At 45.9% G+C, this 22,708-nt stretch overlaps 1 protein-coding gene across 1 annotated transcript in view; it reads right to left on the bottom strand.

The window, feature by feature from the left end:
* Window positions 1-2,803: 2,803 nt before the first annotated feature.
* Window positions 2,804-22,708, bottom strand: part of KCNK1 (potassium two pore domain channel subfamily K member 1) — a 58,806-nt gene continuing 38,901 nt past the window's right edge. The window contains exon 3 of the mRNA XM_040437141.1: window positions 2,804-3,879. Within this exon, the coding sequence (XP_040293075.1) occupies window positions 3,611-3,879 (269 nt within the window). The 3' untranslated portion in view covers window positions 2,804-3,610. The remainder of the gene's footprint in view (window positions 3,880-22,708) is intronic.

The following is a 22,708-nucleotide window of genomic DNA, read 5'->3' as shown; positions in this document are numbered from 1 at the left end:
AACGCAGATGTGAACAAAGTCTAATATACACCTCAGCTGCTGCAGAACATCATAATAGATTATGGACCATGTGATGAGCGCAGTGACGTCACCAAAGGTCCTTTTCCTCCCAGGTCCTCAAAGAAGAAGAAAGAAGACGAGCCCGGCTGCGCGAACAAGTGGATTAAGGTGAGTTTAATTTTTATTTTATTTTTTTAACCCCTCCATCCCTAAGCTGTATTAAGAATTATTCTGTATTAAGAATGCTATTATTTTCCCTTATAACCATGTTATAAGGGAAAATAATAAAATCTACACAACACCGATCCCAAACCCGAACTTCTGTGAAGAAGTCCGGGTTCGGGTCTGGGTACCAAACATGCAGATTTTTCTCACGCAAGTGCAAAACGCATTAAAACGCTTTGCACTCACGCAAAAAAAATATTGCATTTTTCCGCAACGCACCCGGATCTTTTCCCGCAACCCCCGTGTGAACCCAGCCTAATACTACATTACCCTGCAGGTCTAAAATTCCTTAGATTCGCCATACTATAAAGTCAAGCAATTCTGACATAATGACAACTGAAATTGCAGAAGCAAAAAGTGCAGTAGACACTAGAGGGCAGTGCAGAACTTGCACAAGTCTAAAATAACCATGGTCCTAAAGCTATAGAGCAGGGATCAGCAACCTTCGGCTCCCCAGCTGCTGTGAAACTACAACTCCCAGCATGCACTCTTACTCAGCTATTCTTCTAACTACCTAGAAGTGAAAGGAGGATTCTGGGAGTTCTAATTTCAGAACGGCTGGAGTGCCGTAGGTTGCTGATCCCTGATATAGAGGGTTTTATGACACGCTGCATAAGGCCTTCAATAATTATGCATTCTATGTTGGTGAAGCACCAGTATCTTCTGACATATAATTATAAATGTACAGCTGGTATAAGATAAGTGATATGGACCATACTATAATAGCTGTGATAACTGTGTACAGATGGTAAGATAAACCATACCTCCTATAAAGTTTAATACGTTTGGAACTAAAGAAATAGGCCCTAGTGGCAAGTGATTGGCTCCAAAACAGTTACCGTATTTTTCGCTTTATAAGATGCACCTAGGTTTTTGAGAAGGAAAAAAATAAATAAAATATTTTGAACCAAAAGGTGTGCTTTTGGTGGGTTTTAAACTAATGGTGGTCTGTGGATGACACTGTTATGGAGGGGATCTGTGGATGACGCACTGTTATGGGGGATCTGTGGATGATACACTGATATGGGGGGAACTGTGGATGACACTGTTATGGGGGATCTGTGGATTATACTGTTATGGGGGATCTGTGGATGATACTGTTATGGGGATCTGTGGATAACACTGTTATGGGGATCTGTGGATGACACACTGATATGGGGGGAACTGTGGATGACACTGGTATGAGGGATGTGTGGATGACACTGTTATGGGGATCTGTGGATGACACTGTTATGGGGATCTGTGGATGAACACTGTTCTGGGGATCTGTGGATGACACTGTTATGGGGATCTTTGGATGATGCACTGTTATAAGGGCATCTGTGGATGACACTGTTCAGTGATTATAATGCCCATCATCCTAAAGAATACACTTATGTACTGTAGGTACAGTTCAGGGACTGTTCTGTAATTGGCATATGACTATAACCCCCTCATTCATAGGAATCCACCCATGTACTGCAGTATATGAGTGGATCCGGATGGATGAGGGGGGTTATAGTCTTATTTAATATAAACAGGTGATAATCACAGAACAGTCCCTGGACAGTGTTTATATTAAATATGACTATAACCCACCCCCCATCCATAGGAATCCACTCATATACTGCAATATATGAGTGGATACCTAAGGATGAGGGGGGTTATAGTCAGATAGGAAGGAAGCTGATTGGTGGAGGTGTGGATAGCAGGATGCACTCGCCACCAATCAGCCGAACTAATAAAGCGCGGGCTGGCGGCAGCAGAGCGCAGTAAGTGAAGCCGTCAACCCGCCCAACCGTTTAATGGCAGGCCCAGGAGCTGTTAGTGAGAGCTCCTGAGCCACCTAATTTGCGTGATGTTCATTTTATAAGATGCAGTGACTCCCCCCCCCCCACTTTCGAGGGAAAAAAGTGCGTCTTATAAAACGAAAAATACGGTAAATGGTTTTTTTCCCCTCCTGGATCTTTGTGGCCCATTATGGTATCAGAGGAAGATACTCTGCTACTCTCTTGGTACTCTGCAGCCCTTGTAAAATTTGTATTTTGTGTGTTAAAGTCTTTCCATGCCCTCTATTTTGGGGACAGGAAGAAGCAATTTCTTATCATACATACTATCTTGCATAGGGCTGGGGGTGCCCTCACATGAGGCAGACTTAAAATCAGTGCCATTCATTTGAATGGGAATATAGTGACGACAGGCACATGGATTTCTGTAAATTCTATTCAAATGTATGAAATCGCTTTTTAAGTTTCCGAAATTTCTGCAATAAAATCTACTCACCTTAAAGGGGTTATCTGATCCTGTAAACATCCCCTGAAATTCCAGGGTCCCTCATACAGAACATACTTACCTGGTGTCCGACCCCTGCGTCCTTCTGAATCCTTGCATCTGGGGTGCAGCCAATAGCAGGCAAAGGCAGTGACGTCTCACGTGAAGCTAGAAGAGTAAGTCACCGGCGCGGCCTGCTATTGGCTGGAACCGACCCCTCACCCCCGAATGTTGTTATCTGTACGCGATAGGGAGATGCAGCTGTAGCCGTGCAGGGATCTAGAGGGACGCAGGCGTCGGAGACCATGTAAATATGAGGAACCCAAGCATTTCGGGGAGTGTTTACAGGATCGCATGTTTACAGTCAGATTTTCTGTGCAGCTTTCTCAGCACCTTAGTTTCTGCACCTAAATCCGCATGTGTTATTTGTGAATTTTGTTGCAGACTTTGATGCGAATGTGCACCAATCTCACCCTTTGTTTTGCACAGGGTGAAATCCGCTCTACAAATCTGCAGAAACAATTGACGCAAAGTGTAGATGAGATCTATCAAATCTCATTAACTTTGCTGGTACTGTATTACGCTTCATTTTTACTGCACGATAATCCGCACGGAAAAAATGCACGTAATCCACAATGTGTGCAGGTAGCCTAATATATGTCAGCTGGCCAAATTCAAAGCTTGTGCCTGTATGTAAAAACACCTGGACTTTTGCTCATAATGTGCACCAATCGAATATTTAGCACTCGTTTAATGACCTTTTACATAGGCAGGTAGTTGCCTGAATGAATGGGTGCATGAACGATCGATCATAGTTATGATCGTTAGTGCGGCCGTTCATTTACATCATATGTTTATACCCGTATAAAAGAAATGATCAACTGATAAACGAGAAGCCGCCTCAATGGGGGAAGTTTACATGTGCCAATGATGAAATGTACAAATGTTCCACAAACATTGGTTCCCGATTAGCCCATGTAAAAGGTCCTTTAGTGTCGGTCAATGCAAAATGGTGTAAATATGTGCATAAATGGCTTAACAGTGGTACCAGGAACTGATAAATAGGCTGACTTGTGCAAGATTTGAAATCAAGGCATGCAGCCCCCAGCGGAGCCCTTGCTTGTCCTCGGCTTTACTATTCATTATTTATAGAGCCATCACTTGTGTAATTAACCACTGGTTGTAAAGCCACAAACGGTTCGCTGAGTTTGTGTTCCTCCTTGAACGAGTCAACTTGGTCGGAGATGGAGGAGAAGGCCAGCTCGTCATGCTCTACTATGTTCTCCTGATCTTCGTCTTTTGTCTTCTTCACATAGAACATTTTACGGAACATTTTCAACTCCTGAAGTTCACAGAATGTCTCCAGAACGACCAGCATCATAATGAGACCCAGTAACAAGTAGCCTGTTGGGGTGAAAAAAAAAAAAAAAAAAGGTGAACAATAAGAATCTGGAGGTGCCATATTTATTTAAGTTGGGAATAACCCTTAAAAGAGGTTGTCTCGTCATATCACTAGGATATGCCACCAATGTCTGATAGGTCCAATATCCAGAAAGGGATCCCCCACGTGTGTGGATAGCAGCCACCAATGCACGGCCGACTTCCATTAATTTCTATGGGGTTGGCAAAAATAGATAGAAAAGCTGGTTAGCTATCTCTGGAAGTCCCATACAAGTAAATGGGGCACGGACCCTGCTTGCGTGGAGTGTTCTCCATTCATTTCTTTGGGGGTACCAAAAATAACCAAGTGCTGGCTCAGCTATCTTTGGCAGTCCCACAGAAGTAAATGGAGCGGTGCGCTGAATATTTTCGGACCTCTCATACAAATCAATGGAGGGCTCTCTGCACGGTGCGATATCCTTCACTTTCGAGGTCCCGTTCTGGAGATAGGTGACGGGACCGACACCTATTTGCCTTTGATGGTATATCGTTGTGATATGCCAGCAAAGTCTGAGATGATACAACTCCTTAAAATTACTAAAATTACAGCTCCTCAGTGGGGGTTTCCAGTTTTTGCTTGATGTCAATGAATGGGGTCGTTCTCATTAACATCCAGATCTGGAAAACCTGTAGCTAATATTTCTCACAGCTGAGTTGAATCCAGTCTAGACATCTTTGAGCCAAGTACTCTAGAATTTAACTGGTACACTTTCTCTGAACTACAATATCAGTACAGGAAAAATATTTGTGCAGATGATTAATTTAGATCACACTGGTTTTCCTTGACTGGATACATTGGGGGAGTTAATCATCAGTGGAGTATTTGAAGCCTGGTGGGCAGTACAAGTAAGCGGGGTCCTGCTTCAGTCTAGACCATGGGTGTCAAACATGCGGCCCGGCAAAGATGCACTGCTATGTATGAGCCGGGAGAGAGGAGGGGCTGGAGTCCGTAACTAGGGGCGGGGCCCGGTGCAGTCACTGTACTCTTACACCGGGCCCCGCCGCTCACCAAAGTATTTATAAACGTGAATCCTTATCCTGTTATTAAGTTGAACTAACGCTGCCCTCTCCCATGTTCCCCTGTATCCCCATAGCACTTACTTAAGCTTCAATAGCAGGCAGAGCGGACGGCAGCAGTAACGTCACTCACTGACGTCAAGCGCCTGCTCCTCCCACTTTATGAATGAAGCAGGCGGAGCAGACGCGCGACGTCAGTGAGTGACGTTACTGGTGCCGTCCGCTCTGCCTGCTATGGAAGCTTAAGTAAGTGCTGTGGGGATACAGGGGAACAGGGGAACATGGGAGAGGGCAGCGTTAGTTCAACTTAATAACAGGATAAGATTCACGTTTATAAATACTTCGGGTGCGCAGCGGGGCCCCGGTGTATTGGGGGACACTGGTATGAGGGGGATCTGTGGAGACATATAGCAGTGTCATCCACAGATCCCCCCCATAAACAGTTCCATCCAAGATCCACCCACCTCTCAACAAATGCCATCCACAGATATCCCCCCCCATAACAGTTCCCAATCCACAGATCCCCCACCTCATAACAGTGCCATCCACAGATCCCCCATAACAGCACCATCCACAGATCCCCCACCCCATAACAATGCATCCTCAGATTCCCCCCACCCCAAATACAAGGCCATCCACAGATATCCCACCCCATAGCAGTACCATCCACTGATCCCCATAACAGTGCCATCCCAGATCCCCCATAACAGTGCCATCCACAGATCCCACATAACAGTGCCTTCCACTGATCCCCATAACAGTGCCATCCACAGATCCCCATAACAGCACCATCCACAGATCCCCCATAACAGCGCCATCCACAGATCCCCCATAACAGTGCCATCCACAGATCCCCCAAAACAGTGCCATCCACAGATTCCCCATAACAGTGCCATCCACAGATCCCCCATAACAGTGCCATCCACAGATCCCCATAACAGTGCCATCCACAGATTCCCCATAACAGTGCCATCCACAGATCCCCCATAACAGCACCATCCACAGATCCCCCATAACAGCACCATCCACAGATCCCCCATAACAGCGCCATCCACAGATCCCCCATAACAGTGCCATCCACAGATCCCCATAACAGTGCCATCCACAGATCCCCATAACAGTGCCATCCACAGATCCCCCATAACAGCACCATCCACAGATCCCCCATAACAGTGCCATCCACAGATCCCCCATAACAGTGCCACCCACAGATCCCCATAACAGTGCCATCCACAGATCCCCCATAACAGTGCCATCCACAGATCCCCATAACAGTGCCATCCACAGATCCCCCATAACAGCACCATCCACAGATCCCCCATAACAGCGCCATCCACAGATCCCCCATAACAGCGCCATCCACAGATCCCCCATAACAGTTGCCATCCACAGATCCCCCATAACAGTGCCATCCACAGATCCCCCATAACAGTGCCATCCACAGATCCCCCACATGACAGTGCGTCATCCACAGATCCCCCATAATAGTGTCATGCACAGACCACCATTAATTCAAAGCCCACCAAAAGCACAACTTTTGGTTAAAAATATATTTTTCTTATTTTCCTCCTCAAAAAACCTAGGTGCGTCTTATAGTGAAGTTTAATATTTGTATATATATATAGGTCTCACTTGTGTTATTGGGCAACGGGATGTTGGGGGTCAGCAGTCATGAAAACAACAATGTTGTTCTATGAAATGTACGATTTTTTTTTTTTTTTTGATGCGGGCCCACATAAACTTAAATTTTGTTTTTTTTGGCCCATGTTAGCCTTTGAGTTTGACATGCTTGGTCTAGACAGATCACAAATGGTTGAACAGTTGGGACTCCAGAGTGGGGAACTTCCCAGCTTAGGAGTCCCTGCTCTGACTCCATATATGGATGTGTGCTATATATATGGAGTCAGTGTTATGAACATGAAAGTGGTAATTCCCTAGCATGGTCATTATGCTTGGCGACACCTGTGTATACAAGTCTAATTAGACTCTATTTTGAACAGTTTCTGTGGGGATTTGAACTCACAACCATCTACATTAAAGGCAAGAACCTTAACCACTGAGCTATAGAGCTCAATGCTAAGTCATTGCGAATCAGCCTTTTTAAAAAAAAAAATCTGTTACGCCATTCACCATATGGGCTAACTTTTAAAAAATATTTAAATAGTATAGTTTTCGCATGCAGCAATGCCCATAATACTATATTTTTTTTAGTTTCTTTTTATTTTGGGGGAATGGGGGTGATTTTAGTTTTTTTATTCGCAATGACTTTCAAACTTTTTAATTTTTTTTAATTTTTGTAAGTCCCCCAAGTGGACCACAACTTACAATAATCAGATGTAAATTGATTTACACTAACGCATTTTGTTCCCGTGTACATTCCGTTTTTTTGCTGATAGCATGTGGATCCTTTCATCTCAATGGGTCCGCAGAAAATGCAGACAGCACACCGTGTGCTATCCGCATCCGTATGTCCGTTCCGTAGCCCCGCAAAAAAGATAAAACATGTCTGTTTTGCTGACAAGGATAGGCATTGTTACAATGGATCCGCCAAAAAAACGATTTCCATACGGAACATCATCCGTTTTTTTTGTGGATCCGCAATTTTCGGACCGCAAAACACATACGGTCGTGTGAATGTAGCCTTAGGGCTCATGCACACAAACGTATTTTCTTTCCATGTCCATTCCGTTTTTTTTGCAGGTCGTATGCGAAAACATTCACTTCAATGGGTCCGCAAAAAAAACAGAAGTTACTCCGTGTGCATTCTGTTTTCCGTATGTCCATATTTCCGTTCCGCAAAAAAATAGAACATGTCCTATTATTGTCCGCATTACGGAAAAGGATAATACTGTTCTATGAAGGGCCAGCTGTTCAGTTCCGCAAAATATGGAATGCACACGGATGTGTGTGCATGAGGCCTTAGTCTGTATAGAAATCACTATCACTCCTGAAGAGGAATCCAATGCTTCTGGTTTTTGACATTCTCAGATGCCATGAGTGAGGGGAACTCATTGCTGTGAGGGTAGGGGGTGAAAGGGATTTTTCATAAATCTTACTTTTGATACATCACAGATTAGACATAGATTATACAAGCCTTATCTCTTGTGGAATACAGTACCCCGAATTAGCACATATCACACCCTGCCAGTTGCAGGACACAATAGCAGCCTCCCTAAACAAAAGGCTATTTAACATCTCACCTCACATACAAGCAACCTATGATAACCTATTCAACTTATTAGCATGTAGAGAAAAACCTGTTCAATGTAAAATAACCCTTTTCATGTATTGTATATAGCAGATACCAGCATTGTTTAACAAAGTTCCAACTAGGGTTGTTGCGGGTATCGAAATTTCGATACCCAATCGATACTTTTGTCCCGGTATCGATACGATACCGGGATTTCCGTTTTTTCGATACTGGGCTGCGCTTCTGCGCAGTCTAGTATCTCTGAACATGAGCGCGCTGCTATCGGCGCGCTCATGTTCTCTCTCAGCAGCACGGGGAGAAGGAAGCTGTCCTCCCTCCCCCCTGTGCTGCTGCCGCTGCCACCAATGAGAAGAGAGGGGCGGCAATGAGAAGAGATGGGCGGAGGAGGGGCGGCAATGAGAAGAGAGGGGCGGAGGGGCGGGCGCACTGCGCCCCCAATGATAGGATTACTATCGGAGCGATGGGAGGAGACATCAGCTTCACTAGGGGGCGTTCCTTTTCCCTGCGCTGCGATTGGACAGCGCTACAGCCAGGGAGAAGGAACGCCCACTAGTGAAGCTGATGTCTCCTCCCATCGCTCCGATAGTAATCAGCAGCATGTGGAGCAGGAGAGGAGACAGTAATGGGGCACTGCGGGCGAACGGAGCGGCGCCCAGGACTAATGGTGAGTGCTGGGACATCGCTGGGCGCCGCTCTGTGTGGCCTAATAGTGAAAGTCTGGACTCATATACAGTAGTCAGTCTTTAACACATACAGGAGGCGGGTGCCGGCAGCAGAATCGCATTGCCGGCACCCTGCCCCTGACAGGGAGCTGCGATCAGCGGCAGTTAACTGCCGCTGATCTGCTAGTACCCGCCTCCTGTATAAAGGGGTAAAATCATTGGTGGTGCAGTGTGCCCCCCCCCCCTCAATCCCCCATCCCATTAAAATCATTGGTGGCACAGTGCGCCGGCCCCTCTCAACCCTCCAGTATTAAAATCATTGGTGGCAGTGGCCACAGGGACCTCTCCACTCCCCCTCATTGGTGGTGCAGTGGCAGCTTCTGATCGGAGCCCCAGCTGTGTAAGCCTGGGGCTCCGATCGGTTTACCATGGCAGCCAGGAAGCCCTGGTTGCCATGGTAACATCCCTGATGCTGTGTGCACAAAGCACAGAGCAGCAGGGACAGTGTGGAGTCCTATTCACCCTGATAGAGATCTATCAGGGTGAATAGGAAAAGGGATGAAAGATCCCAGGTTCTAGCCCCTAAGGGGGGAAATAGTTATTAAATAAAAAGTGAAAAAAAAAAAAACACTAAAATATGAAGAATAAATAACCCCCCTTTTCCAATTTCACATATAAAATATATAAATAAACATATTACATCGCCACGTCAGAAAAGTCCAAACTATTAAAATATAAAAAAAAAATCTAGGTGGTGAATGCCGGAACAGAAAAAATAAAATAAAAACTGCGCGATTCGCCATTTTTAAAAATGAGGAATGCACGTGGCTTTTTTTGTTTATTTTTTTCGCGTGGTATCGAATGGTATCGAGTATCGCAATACTTTTTCATGGTATCGAAACCGAATCAAAAATTTGGTATCGCAACAACTCTAGTTCCAACTGTATCTTAACAAACATGTCTCCCAAGGCCTCCTAAGAAATACCAGGATTGTTCCAATTGGATCTTGAGAGACAATATGCGCCCACCCCCAATAAGCCCTATAAATATGTGCTGGGAAATAAAGATTTCAGATATTTAACAACCTATGTTAAGTCAGGGCTGTTGTATCTCCTGATCAGAAGCAAACCGGATATTCATTGCACAGGGGAAATATTCACGGGGTTGGAGGTCTGATGCCTCATCATATAACCATCATAAACCTGCCAGAGAAAAACCGCTAACAGTTTGGTGTCAGATGTGGCTATTCTGGGGCCATGAGGGTGAGGGTGAAGAACTGTGTGAGGAGCTTTATGGGGTGTAAATCTGTGAGGGAGGACCAGAATCGACAAAATGTAACTGTGTTGTTAGTACATATTACAAGATTTGGGGGCCCCACTTTTTGATTTTGCCAGGGCCACATTTTGTCTAAAACTGGCCCTGCTGGTGGGTCAGATGATGTCATTGCAGCACGCCAGACCTGCAGGGTATAGCGAAGCGAGGTCACGGTTATAGGCAATCGAGGGTTGCTCACTATATTAGAGAACCCTGGGCAGGCATGCAGCAGTGAAAGAGAGGTAGACACAGTTCCTCTGGGGCACACTCGGTATATGGGGACCAGGCCTGATGTTGTGTGAGGTGCCCTGGATGTTACAGGTATTTTGAGTGCCTGGGGCAAGGTCCCTTTTGGATTCGTGACGCCAGTGCCTGTAACGGTGGCACACCGATTTATAGTTGGAATAATTGAGGTACACAGATGGTATAGTGAACCAAACGTTGCTTTACTGAACAGTCCAACTTTGTACATACAGATGGTAACACAGTCCTTTAGATCACAGCTTTACAAGCAGGCTTTATTCCACACGATGGCAGGTAGTAATTATGCAAGATACTCAGAGGGTAAATCCATAATGCACTCAGAATCAGGTTGTACCTTTCCTCAGAAATAGCGTACACTGTCCTTTTCTAGAACTCCTGTCTGGTTTCAATCCAACGCCCGATGCCTAAATGGTGGCTTAAATCCTTGTTATATATATATATCTTCCTCTCGTATTAAATCCTTGCTTTTCTTCCTAATGCATCTGCCTATCAGGGTTACTTATCTTTGCCTGTAATATACTTGCTTTACTGATGACGGGCTGTGGTTTCTCCCAGGAGGTGCTGTCCTGCAACTGGGGTGTCTTCAAAGCTAACTAAGGCTCTCTTGATCCGCAGGTAGGCTAGGATCCCTCTACTAGCCTCCTGGTAACAACTAGTAGCCTGGGCTGTCTAGCTGCATGTCAGGAGGAGGCCCTAAGCAGGTTTCTGGCTGGTGCCTTCTAACTTCTGTTTCTGCAGACTCCTGACTCTGAACTAACTCTCCCTGTCTGGGCCTGGATATTTATACTAGGGGCTCCCTATCTCCCTCTAGTGTCTGGGATGTCTAACTACACCCAACTAGGCCTGCTTACACATTACACAGGGGAAATGCATATAAAAACACATTAGAAAATACATAAAATGCACAATTAAATATAACATTTCTGTCCCTTGTGAGTAGGAGTAACGCGCACACCAATTGACCCTTGTGTAGTGCCCACGCCTATCTAGTGGGACACTACATCATGACCCACTTGGGAGAAGTGGGCCGGTTATATATAAGTCACTGTTCCTGCCAAAGGGTCAGTTGGTTATGGCCAGTAAGTAGGCCAGAGCAGCAGGCACCCAGAGAAGTGAGGCCCACCAGGGCCAAGCATAGCGGTACCCATAGTGTCAGGCTGTTCAGCCAGTACAGTGAGAAAAACCTTAGAGCTGTGTTGCTCCCATCCATCCGGCGGAACCTCAGGCCAGCCATGTTTTGACTTGATTTGGCGCAGATATTCCTCTCATGATAAATTCCCCCGCAGACTTTAACGTTAGATTCTCCAGGAAAGTGATACCTTTAAAAGTGAGAACTTGTAAATGGCAGTGATAGTGAGCAGGACTCCCTTCCCCCCCCCAATCCAGCGTCTCTGCTATTTACTATTTATTTGATGCAAATACAGCCATACTTGCCAGGTAGAACTCTTCCACGGCAAAGCTATCACATGTCAGTAGGACGGACAGGAGATGAAGTTGATCATCAAGGATATGATTGAAAATACCCTATACTACCCTGGGATTCTCCAGCATGGAGTTCAACAGAGGACGTACTCATAATTTAAAGGAGTTTTCCATGGAAATGGAAAAAAAAAAACACATTAAAAATGAAAATTCGCCAAATTTTACAAAAAAATTAGCTTCATGACTAATTACTTCGTCACAGAGCTCTTTTTTTTTTGTAAGTAGTGGGTGCAATGACAGGGAGCTGCAATAGCGCCGCCCCCGTCATTGTACCCCTCAGAGGCATCTGAGTGTAAAAACTGTGTAAAATTAACATAGTTATTTTTTTTAAATCAAATTTACCTCCTCCATTTGCTCACAACAGGCCGGCCCGCCGCCATCTTGCTTGAAGATCTGGCGCAAAATCTACGTTTACGTCATCACGCCGGCCAAACGTGGTGATGTCATACATCACCACGCACGGGATTTCAGCCGAGATCTTCAATCAAGATGGAGGCTGGCGGCCCATCGCGAGGCAAATGGAGTAGGTAAGTATGATTTTTTTTGTTTTTTTACACTATTTCCAGTTAAATCGATTTGCTTACATGAAGCACGAGGAAATTCAGCTTCAAGGCGAATCAAATTTATCTGAACTTTGGATCAAATTCCGCTTCGTGGGATTTGATTCGCTCATCTCTACTTGGGATGGTTCCATGACCACACTGACTGTACCAAACAGACATCTGGAGGGTACATGTCACCAGAGTATCTCAGTAGTGCAGACTCAGGCTTTGACCACTATTTAGCCTTCTTTAGGTAAGTTGCTGGAGGTGGAGGTCCTGCAGATCTAGGAGGAAGGCTGATTAAAGCATGTTAACCCAGTCTAACCTGGAAGATTTATACAAGCATAATACAGCCATGTCCCTCTTTTGAAAATCTCACCTGTCAAGTGTTTTATCAGCAGACTAATCTATTGTTGACTGTTTTCACAACACTCCTGAAATGGAAAATCAAAATTCCCACTAAAGACTTGAAAACACAAGAACCGTCACAGAAGAGTCACTTAATAACTCTGCTGGCATTCTGTAAATATCAAGGTTTAGGCAGGATATTGATCTGGCGGCTACGGTGGAATCTAAGGTCTTATCATGGGCTGCTACTGAGGCACTGACGGCCACTGTTCTGATATTCCTGCAGGGGGCACTGCATAGAGATTCATGATTAGTGGATATGGGCTGTTGACACTAAAGCTTGCCTATGGGGGTGTCCAAACTTTCCCCATCAACCAATGATAGTGGAAAAAAAAGTTAAACTGTTGAATTTCAACATGCCCAATCCTTTTGTTCTCATCAGAGATAAGCTGCTGGCAAAGGTGTCTGGCTGCAATTTTCTCACCTTATCTCTGTGTATTCTCCACACATGGCTTTGGCTCACAATCACTGATGGAAAACACTGAACACTGATGTGTGAATTTGGCTTAAAGTATATAGGAAGACTACAGACCCCCAATCACATTAGTGTAGTAGTAGTAGTAACCTCTCTTCTTGACCCCTTACAATCTGCCTTTTGCCCTCTTCACTCTACAGAAACTGCCCTTACTAAAGTGTCTAACGATCTCCTAACAGCAAAAAGAAATGGTGACTATTCTCTACTGATTCTGCTGGATCTCTCTGTAGCGTTTGATACCGTGGACCATAAACTCCTCCTCACCATGCTCTACTCAATTGGCCTTAAGGACACTGCTCTCTCTTGGTTATCTTCCTATCTCTCTGGCCGCTCCTTTAGTGTATCATTCGCTGGCTCTTGTTCTTCTCCTCTTCCTCTTGGTGTCGGTGTTCCTCAGGGCTCAGTACTAGGTCCTCTACTCTTCTCTCCCCATCGGACAGACTATCAGTAGATTTGGCTTTCGATACCATCTCTATGCTGACGAACCCAACTATAAACTTCATCTCCTGACATCACCCCTGCTTTACTCCAAAACACCAGTAATTGTCTGGCAGCTGTCTCTAACATCATGTCCTCTCTGTATCTAAAACGGAACCTCTCAAAAAACTGAACTTCTTGTCTTTCCCCATCTACTAACTTACCTAAGCTTGATATTTTAATTTCGGTCTGGAGCACTATTTTAACTCCTGTGCAACATGCCCGCTGTTTTGGGGCCACATTTGACTCTGAATCCGCCCTTTTCTTACGGTGGAAACGGCAAAAACTCTTGTTGTTGCCTTGATTCATTCTCGTCTTGACTACTGCAATGCATTACTAATCGGTCTCCCTCTCACTAAACTCTCCCCCCCTTCAGTCTGTCCTAAATGCTACAGCCAGGCCCATCTATCAACCGCTACACTGATGCTACTAGTCTGTGCCAGGCACTTCACTGGTTGCCCATCCACCACAGAATACAGTTCAAACTTCTCACCCTCACCCACAAAGCTCTCCACAGTGCTGCACCTCCATATATCTCCTCCCTCATCTCCATCTACCACCCTACTCGTGCTCTCCGTTCTGTTAGCGACCTAAGATTAATAACCTCCATAATTCGTACCTCTCACTCCTGTCTTCAAGACTTTTCTCGAGCTTCACCTACTCTCTGGAATACTCTGCCCCAGAATACTAGGTCAATTCACAACCTTCAAACGTGCCTTAAAAACACTTCTTTTCAGGCAGGCTTATCAAGCTACCTAAACTGACTTTTCCCAGACTAAACCTCTCCCCCACCAACTCCCTCTGGCCTAAACTTGATCCCCTAGTATTCCCAAACCCGAAGCAGATCGGCCGGCACCACTCCTGTCAGTTAATAATGGCTCAAATCCTACTTATCACAATCAACTACCTCTATGTGTCACCCCAATTCCTCATAGATTGTAAGCAGGGCCCTGACTCCTAGTGTTTCAGTTGCATATTAGCCAGTTATATTTGTTTTGTACATGAACCCTATGAATTTGTAAAGCGCTGCAGAATAGGGTGGCACTATATAAATACATTTTATTATTATTATTAGTAGTAGTAGTAGTCTAATGTGTATGGGGAGCTCCCAACTCTCCGTGACAGATGATGTTGGAGGAGAAAAGGATTGGGCAAAGTGAATATTTTTGCCCAAACCTTTTTGTTCTTCCAGGAGATAAGTCGCTGGCAGAAGGGTCTGAAAGCACCATTCTCCTCTCTCCCCATTAAATGCACATAAACATTTGTCTGTACTGAATGTGTATGTGCAGTGACTTGCTGGTTCACTGCCAAAGTCATGAAATGGTTCACTGTTAAAGTTGTTAGGATGCTTTCTGAGATGTTAACTATGCACTTAAACGGTACAAATAGCTAATGTGACTTTGCTATACACAGTGTATTTTAAAAAGGCTGAATATGGGTAGGAAAAAGTTAACTGGCAGTAATAGCTGTAGTGGTCTGGACCCATTTCCCGAGGTTACAGATTCTTCTGGTAAGCAAGCCATAGAAAATACCTGTTTAGTGTGTGACAAGAATGAACCCTTCTCCAGGAAGACACCTTTCCTGTGAGTTAAAGCTCCCAGAAAAGCAACTTTGTTAGGAACTGAATTATTGCAGAAGGTTGAGGACCATTTGTCCGCTCCAAAACACCCCTTGAACTAGAGTAAGCAGTGTTTAGTGTGAGTCCAATTATGTAATTTTTATCTTCATACTCACTTGCATTCCGACACTGTGCTCCCACAAACCCACCAAATGCATTGAGAGGACTTCTCTATAAGTCCTCTCCATTATGAGCATAAGCACGAGTGTCAGCTCAATGCATTTTACAGCTATTTTTTGGAGCACAGCATTAGAATGTGCATGAGTATGAAGATAAAAATCACATTACCAGACTCAGCATCACTTTCACTGTACACCGCCTACTCTAGTTTTGACGGTGTTTCGGGGGTGACAGATTCCCTTAAAGGGCCATGCTTTAAACAGTAAAAGTAACGCACACATATGGCTTTAGACTTTATTGCATGTGGTTTGGGTCATGCTGCTTCTGGCGCCTGGTCACTACTAAGACGGACTGGCCATCCTGTCTAGGATTGCACCCTGCAGGGAAATATTGAGAGCAATTGCATGCCTTTGGTCATCTGGGAAGATTGCATGTAACTCCAGCAAGAGACTCAGGAAGGACCACCATCATAGCCATCTATATACACAGTCTGCTTGAATCTGTACTGTGAACTCATCATCTAATCCGTAATATAAAGAATTTATTTCAGTATAATCAGGACAGCCTGGTCTTTGGTCTTCCTACTCAGGTTTTTCTTCCCTGTTCTCCTGCTTTGCACCCTGTTGCTCACCTAACATCAAGGGCACTCCAGCCACCCCCAGGCAGGACAACCCAAAGTCCAGGATGCACCCCTCCACTTCACTGCACGTACGACCTGGGAGAGTGCTGGAGCAGGGTTTGCCATCGTGAAGACTATGACCACCCTCTTTGCCACCCCGACCACTCCTATCCTGTCCATTACCTCCTTACGCCCACCTCCTTACACTGCATATGTGTATAGGGAAGTATAGAGGGAGTTAGGAGAGATAGATCATAGCCAAGACATTTAGGGGGTCATTTACTATTCTGAAATACACCTAAATTAGGCATATTTAAGGTGTAGATGGCAGCACAACGATTAGTTCTCCCCGCTCATGCCAGGTCTAAAATTGCGGGAGTGGCGTGGGCGGGGAAGTGGACAGGCCGGCAGGCCCGTCTCATTTATCATTTTCTAAGAGTAGAAAATGGTCTTAACGTAAGACAGCCAGGGCCGTCTTTACCAAGGGGCAAAAGGGGCAGCTGCCCCATGCCCAGTTGCTCCTGGGGGGCCCAAGGCAGCTGCCTCTTGAGCCCTGCTAGCCACTGCCCCGGGTGTCAGGCTGTCAGCTACACAGGGGGTGCTACCATGCCATGCCTGCCGGCACTTCCGCCAGCGAACTGTGTCTGTGAGAGCTGTGAGTGTGATCTAGGACCTTAGATGACATCATCACCATGTGACCAGTAACCTAGCAATATTACTGGTCACATGGCTATGAGGTCATCACAGGTCCCTATCAGAAGTTTGCCTTAACTGTGGAAGCTTTTTTTTGTAAAGATTACATCAGAAAAAGGTGACAGAGGCTGTTATGCTAATATACTGTAAACTACTGTATAGTGGGGTGCTGTATACTGTGGGGGCTGTATACTGGTAGGGGCCTGTATACTGACTGTGGGGGGCTGTATACTGACTGTGGGGGGCTGTATACTGACTGTGGGGGGCCTGTATACTGTGGGGGGCTGTATACTGTGGTGGGGCTGTATACTGTGGGGGCCTGTATACTGTGGGGGCCTGTATACTGTGGGGGGCCTGTATAATGTGAGGGGGGCCTGTATACTGTGGGGGGCCTGTATACTATGGGGGGGCTGTATACTGTGGGGGGCCTGTATACTGTGGGGGGGCCTGTATACTATGTGGGGGGGCCTGTATACTATGTGGGGGGGCTGTATACTGTTTGGGGGGGCTGTATACAGTGTGGGGGGGCTGTATACTGTGTGGGGGGGCTCTGTATTACTGTGTGGGGGGCTGTATACTGTGTGGGGGCGGGCTGTATACTGTGTGAGGGCTCTGTATACTGTGTGGGGCTGTATACTATGGGGGGCCTGTATAGTGTGGGGGTCTGTATAGTGTGGGGGCCTGTATAGTGTGGGGGGCTGTATACTGTGCGTGCTGTATATTGTGGAGTTCTATACTGCTGTACTGTATAGTGTATATTGTGGAGTGCTATACTGCTTGTACTGTATAGTGTGGGGGGCTGTATAGTGTGGGGTGCTGTATCGTGTATAGTTTGGTGTGCCTGTATACGGTGAGGTGCTATACTGCTCTTACTGTATACTGTAAGGTGCTGTATACTGTGAGGTGTTGTATACTGTGGGCTGTTTATACTGCTCTACTATATATTGTGGGGTACTGTATAGTGTGGGGTGCTATACTGCATACTGTGTGGTGCTGTATACTATAGGGTGCTATACTGCATACTGTGGGTTTTTTGTATACTATAGGGTGCTATACTGCATACTGTGGGGTGCTGGGGTGAACTGTAACGCTAGGGTGAGCCGAGCCCTGGTCTCCTTCCTGCAGAGCGGTGCCCACTTCCAGCCTGAGCCCAGCTGCCCACAGCACTGATCCTGAGCCGCTGGAGTCTTCAGAACTGGAAGTATTTACAGTCATTCACTGTACTCTACCAGATGTGTGGATTTTTTTGTGTGTGTTGTGATGGAGGGCGTGATTGCATGCTAGGGTGTGGGAAGGCGGGATCCAGAGGCCGATTAGCACAACGATTAGTTCTCCCCGCTCATGCCAGGTCTAAAATTGCGGGAGTGGCGTGGGCGGGGAAGTGGACAGGCCGGCAGGCCCGTCTCATTTATCATTTTCTAAGAGTAGAAAATGGTCTTAACGTAAGACAGCCAGGGCCGTCTTTACCAAGGGGCAAAAGGGGCAGCTGCCCCAGGCCCAGTTGCTCCTGGGGGGCCCAAGGCAGCTGCCTCTTGAGCCCTGCTAGCCACTGCCCCGGGCGTCAGGCTGTCAGCTACACAGGGGGTGCTACCATGCCATGCCTGCCGGCACTTCCGCCAGCGAACTGTGTCTGTGAGAGCTGTGAGTGTGATCTAGGACCTTAGATGACATCATCACCATGTGACCAGTAACCTAGCAATATTACTGGTCACATGGCTATGAGGTCATCACAGGTCCTATCAGAAGTTTGCCTTAACTGTGGAGCTTTTTTTGTAAAGATTACATCAGAAAAAGGTGACAGGGGCTGTTATGCTAATATACTGTAAACTACTGTATAGTGGGGTGCTGTATACTGTGGGGGGCTGTATACTGTTGGGGGCCTGTATACTGACTGTGGGGGGCTGTATACTGACTGTGGGGGGCCTGTATACTGTGGGGGGCCTGTATACTGTGGTGGGGCTGTATACTGTGTGGGGCTGTATACTGTGGGGGCCTGTATACTGTGGGGGCCTGTATACTGTGGGGGGCCTGTATAATGTGAGGGGGGCCTGTATACTGTGGGGGGCCTGTATACTATGGGGGGGCTGTATACTGTGGGGGGCCTGTATACTGTGGGGGGCCTGTATACTATGTGGGGGGGCTGTATACTGTTTGGGGGGGCTGTATACTGTGTGGGGGGGCTGTATACTGTGTGGGGGGGCTGTATACTGTGTGGGGGGCTGTATACTGTGTGGGGGCGGGCTGTATACTGTGTGGGGGCCTGTATACTGTGTGGGGCTGTATACTATGGGGGGCCTGTATAGTGTGGGGGGGCCTGTATAGTGTGGGGGGCCTGTATAGTGTGGGGGGCTGTATACTGTGGGTGCTGTATATTGTGGAGTGCTATACTGCTGTACTGTATACTGTGGGTGCTGTATATTGTGGAGTGCTATACTGCTGTACTGTATAGTGTGGGGGGCTGTATAGTGTGGGGTGCTGTATCGTGTATAGTTTGGTGTGCTGTATACGGTGAGGTGCTATACTGCTCTACTGTATACTGTAAGGTGCTGTATACTGTGAGGTGTTGTATACTGTGGGCTGTTATACTGCTCTACTATATATTGTGGGGTACTGTATAGTGTGGGGTGCTATACTGCATACTGTGTGGTGCTGTATACTATAGGGTGCTATACTGCATACTGTGGGTTTTTTGTATACTATAGGGTGCTATACTGCATACTGTGGGGTGCTGGGGTGCACTGTAACGCTAGGGTGAGCCGAGCCCTGGTCTCCTTCCTGCAGAGCGGTGCCCACTTCCAGCCTGAGCCCAGCTGCCCACAGCACTGATCCTGAGCCGCTGGAGTCTTCAGAACTGGAAGTATTTACAGTCATTCACTGTACTCTACCAGATGTGTGGATTTTTTTGTGTGTGTTGTGATGGAGGGCGTGATTGCATGCTAGGGTGTGGGAAGGCGGGATCCAGGGGGCCCAAGTAAATTTTTGCCCAGGGTCCAATCAATATTAAAGACGGCCCTGAAGACAGCTCAGGAGCTGTCTTGCATTTAGAACTAATAAATCGTTTGATGCATGTATCTTTACAGAGGAAGATGTTCTAAGTTTGCTGTCTAAGGTGAAGACAAATAAGTCACAGGGGCCTGATGAGATACACCCAAAATTATTAAAAGAGCTTAGTGGTGAGCTGGCAAAACCGTTAACAGATTTATTTAACCAATCATTAGTAACAGGAGTCGTCCCGGAAGATTGGAAATTGGCAAATGTCGTGCCCATTCACAAGAAAGGTAGTAGGGAGGAATCGAGCAACTATAGACCAGTGAGTCTGACATCAATAGTAGGCAAATTAATGGAAACCTATTAAAGGATAGGATTGTGGAACATCTAAAATCCCATGGATTGCAAGATGAAAAACAACATGGGTTTACTTCAGGGAGATCATGTCAAACAAATCTTATAGATTTTTTGACTGGGTGAATAAAATAATAGACGGTGGAGGTGCAGTAGACATCGCATATCTAGATTTTAGTAAGGCTTTTGACACTCTCCCACATAGAAGACTTATCAATAAATTGCAGTCTTTGGGCTTGGACTCCCATATTGTTGAGTGGATTAGGCAGTGGCTGAGTGACAGACAACAGAGGGTTGTAGTCAATGGAGAACATTCAAAACAAGGTCATGTTACCAGTGGGGTTCCACAGGGATCTGTACTGGGAACCGATTTTGTTTAATATCTTCATAAGTGATATTGCAAAAGGCCTCGATGGTAAGGTTTGTCTTTTTGCTGATGACACAAAGATATGTAACAGGGTTGATGTTCCTGGAGGGAAACGCCAAATGGAAAAGGATTTAGGAAAACTAGAAGAATGGTCAGAACTCTGGAAACTGAAATTTAATGTGGATAAGTGCAAGATAATGCACCTGGGGCGTAAAAACCCAAGGGCAGAATATAGAATATTTGACACAGTCCTGACCTCAGTATCTGAGGAAAGGGATTTAGGAGTAATTATTTCAGAAGACTTAAAGGTGGGAAGACAATGTAATAGAGCAGCACGAAATGCCAGCAGAATGCTTGGATGTATAGGGAGAGGTATAAGCAGTAGAAAGAGTGAAGTGCTTATGCCGCTGTACAGAACACTGGTGAGACCTCACTTGGAGTATTGTGCGCAGTACTGGAGGCCATATCTCCAGAAGGATATAGATACTCTAGAGAGAGTTCAGAGAAGAGCTACTAAACTAGTACATGGATTGCAGGATAAAACTTACCAGGAAAGGTTAAAGGACCTTAATATGTATAGCTTGGAAGAAAGAAGACACAGAGGGGATATGATAGAAACTTTTAAATACATAAAGGGAATCAACAAGGTAAAAGAGGAGAGAATATTTAAAAGAAGAAAAACTACCACAAGAGGACACAGTTTTAAATTAGAGGGGCAAAGGTTTAAAAGTAATATAAGGAAGTATTACTTTACTGAGAGAGTAGTGGATGCATGGAATAGCCTTCCTGCAGAAGTGGTAGCTGCAAATACAGTGAAGGGGTTTAAGCATGCATAGGATAGGCATAAGGCCATCCTTCATATAAGATAGGGCCGGGGGCTATCCATAGTATTCAGTATATTGGGCAGACTAGATGGGCCAAATGGTTCTTATCTGCCGACACATTCTATGTTTCTATGGAATCTACCATTTAACCCTGACACTTTTTTGTTAAGACTTGATATCAGTCCCCCCAAAGGACTGTTCTCTATTATATTTTAACAGCCTCTCTCCATTGTATAGCGCAAAATTGGAAATCCTCATCAACTCCTCACATGTGTCAAATAATAAGGAAGGCAAATGTCAATTGTAGCTTTGAGAAAATGATTGCCAGAAGCAACAATACACTTAATAAATACAAAAAAAATTGGATACCATGGTTTACATTGAGGTATTTCACATTATTAGGCCTCCTGCACACGAACGTATTTTTTTGCGGTCCGCAAAAACGGGTCCCGTTTTTCCGTGATCCGTGACCGTTTTTTCGTCCGTGGGTCTTCCTTGATTTTTGGAGGATCCACGGACATGAAAAAAAAGTCGTTTTGGTGTCCGCCTGGCCGTGCGGAGCCAAACGGATCCGTCCTGAATTACAATGCAAGTCAATGGGGACGGATCCGTTTGACGTTGACACAATATGGTGCCATTTCAAACGGATCCGTCCCCATTGACTTTCAATGTAAAGTCTGGAGTCCCTTTTATACCATCGGATCGGAGTTTTCTCCAATCCGATGGTATATTTTAACTTGAAGCGTCCCCATCACCATGGGAACGCCTCTATGTTAGAATATACTGTCGGATATGAGTTAGATCGTGAAACCTCATTTCCGACAGTATATTCTAACACAGAGGCGTTCCCATGGTGATGGGGACGCTTCTAGTTAGAATATACTACAAACTGTGTACATGACTGCCCCCTGCTGCCTAGCAGCATCCGATCTCTTACAGGGGGCTGTGATCAGCACAATTAACCCTTCAGGTGCCGCACCTGAAGGGGTTAATTGTGCTATCATATCCCCCTGTAAGAGATCAGGGCTGCCAGGCAGCAGGGGGCAGACCCCCACCCCCCCTCCCCAGTTTGAATATCATTGGTGGCCAGTGCGGCCCCCCCCCCTTCCTCCCTCTATTGTAATAAATCGTTGGTGGCACAGTGTGCGCCCCCCCCCCTTCCTCCCTCTATTGTAATAATTCGTTGGTGGCCCAGTGTGCGCCCCCCCCCCCCTTCCTCCCTCTATTGTAATCGTTGGTGGCACAGTGTGCGCCCCCCATTGGCCCCCCTCCCTCTATAGCATTAACAACATAGGTGGCCAGTGTGCGGCCTCCCATCTACCCCCCCCCCCCCGATCATTGGTGGCAGCGGGTTACTA

Source organism: Bufo bufo, chromosome 6 (genome assembly GCF_905171765.1).
Source record: "Bufo bufo chromosome 6, aBufBuf1.1, whole genome shotgun sequence".
Lineage (NCBI taxonomy): Eukaryota > Metazoa > Chordata > Amphibia > Anura > Bufonidae > Bufo > Bufo bufo.
The sequence above is the reverse complement of the archived record's forward strand: the minus strand, read 5'-3'. Positions and strand labels throughout refer to the sequence as shown.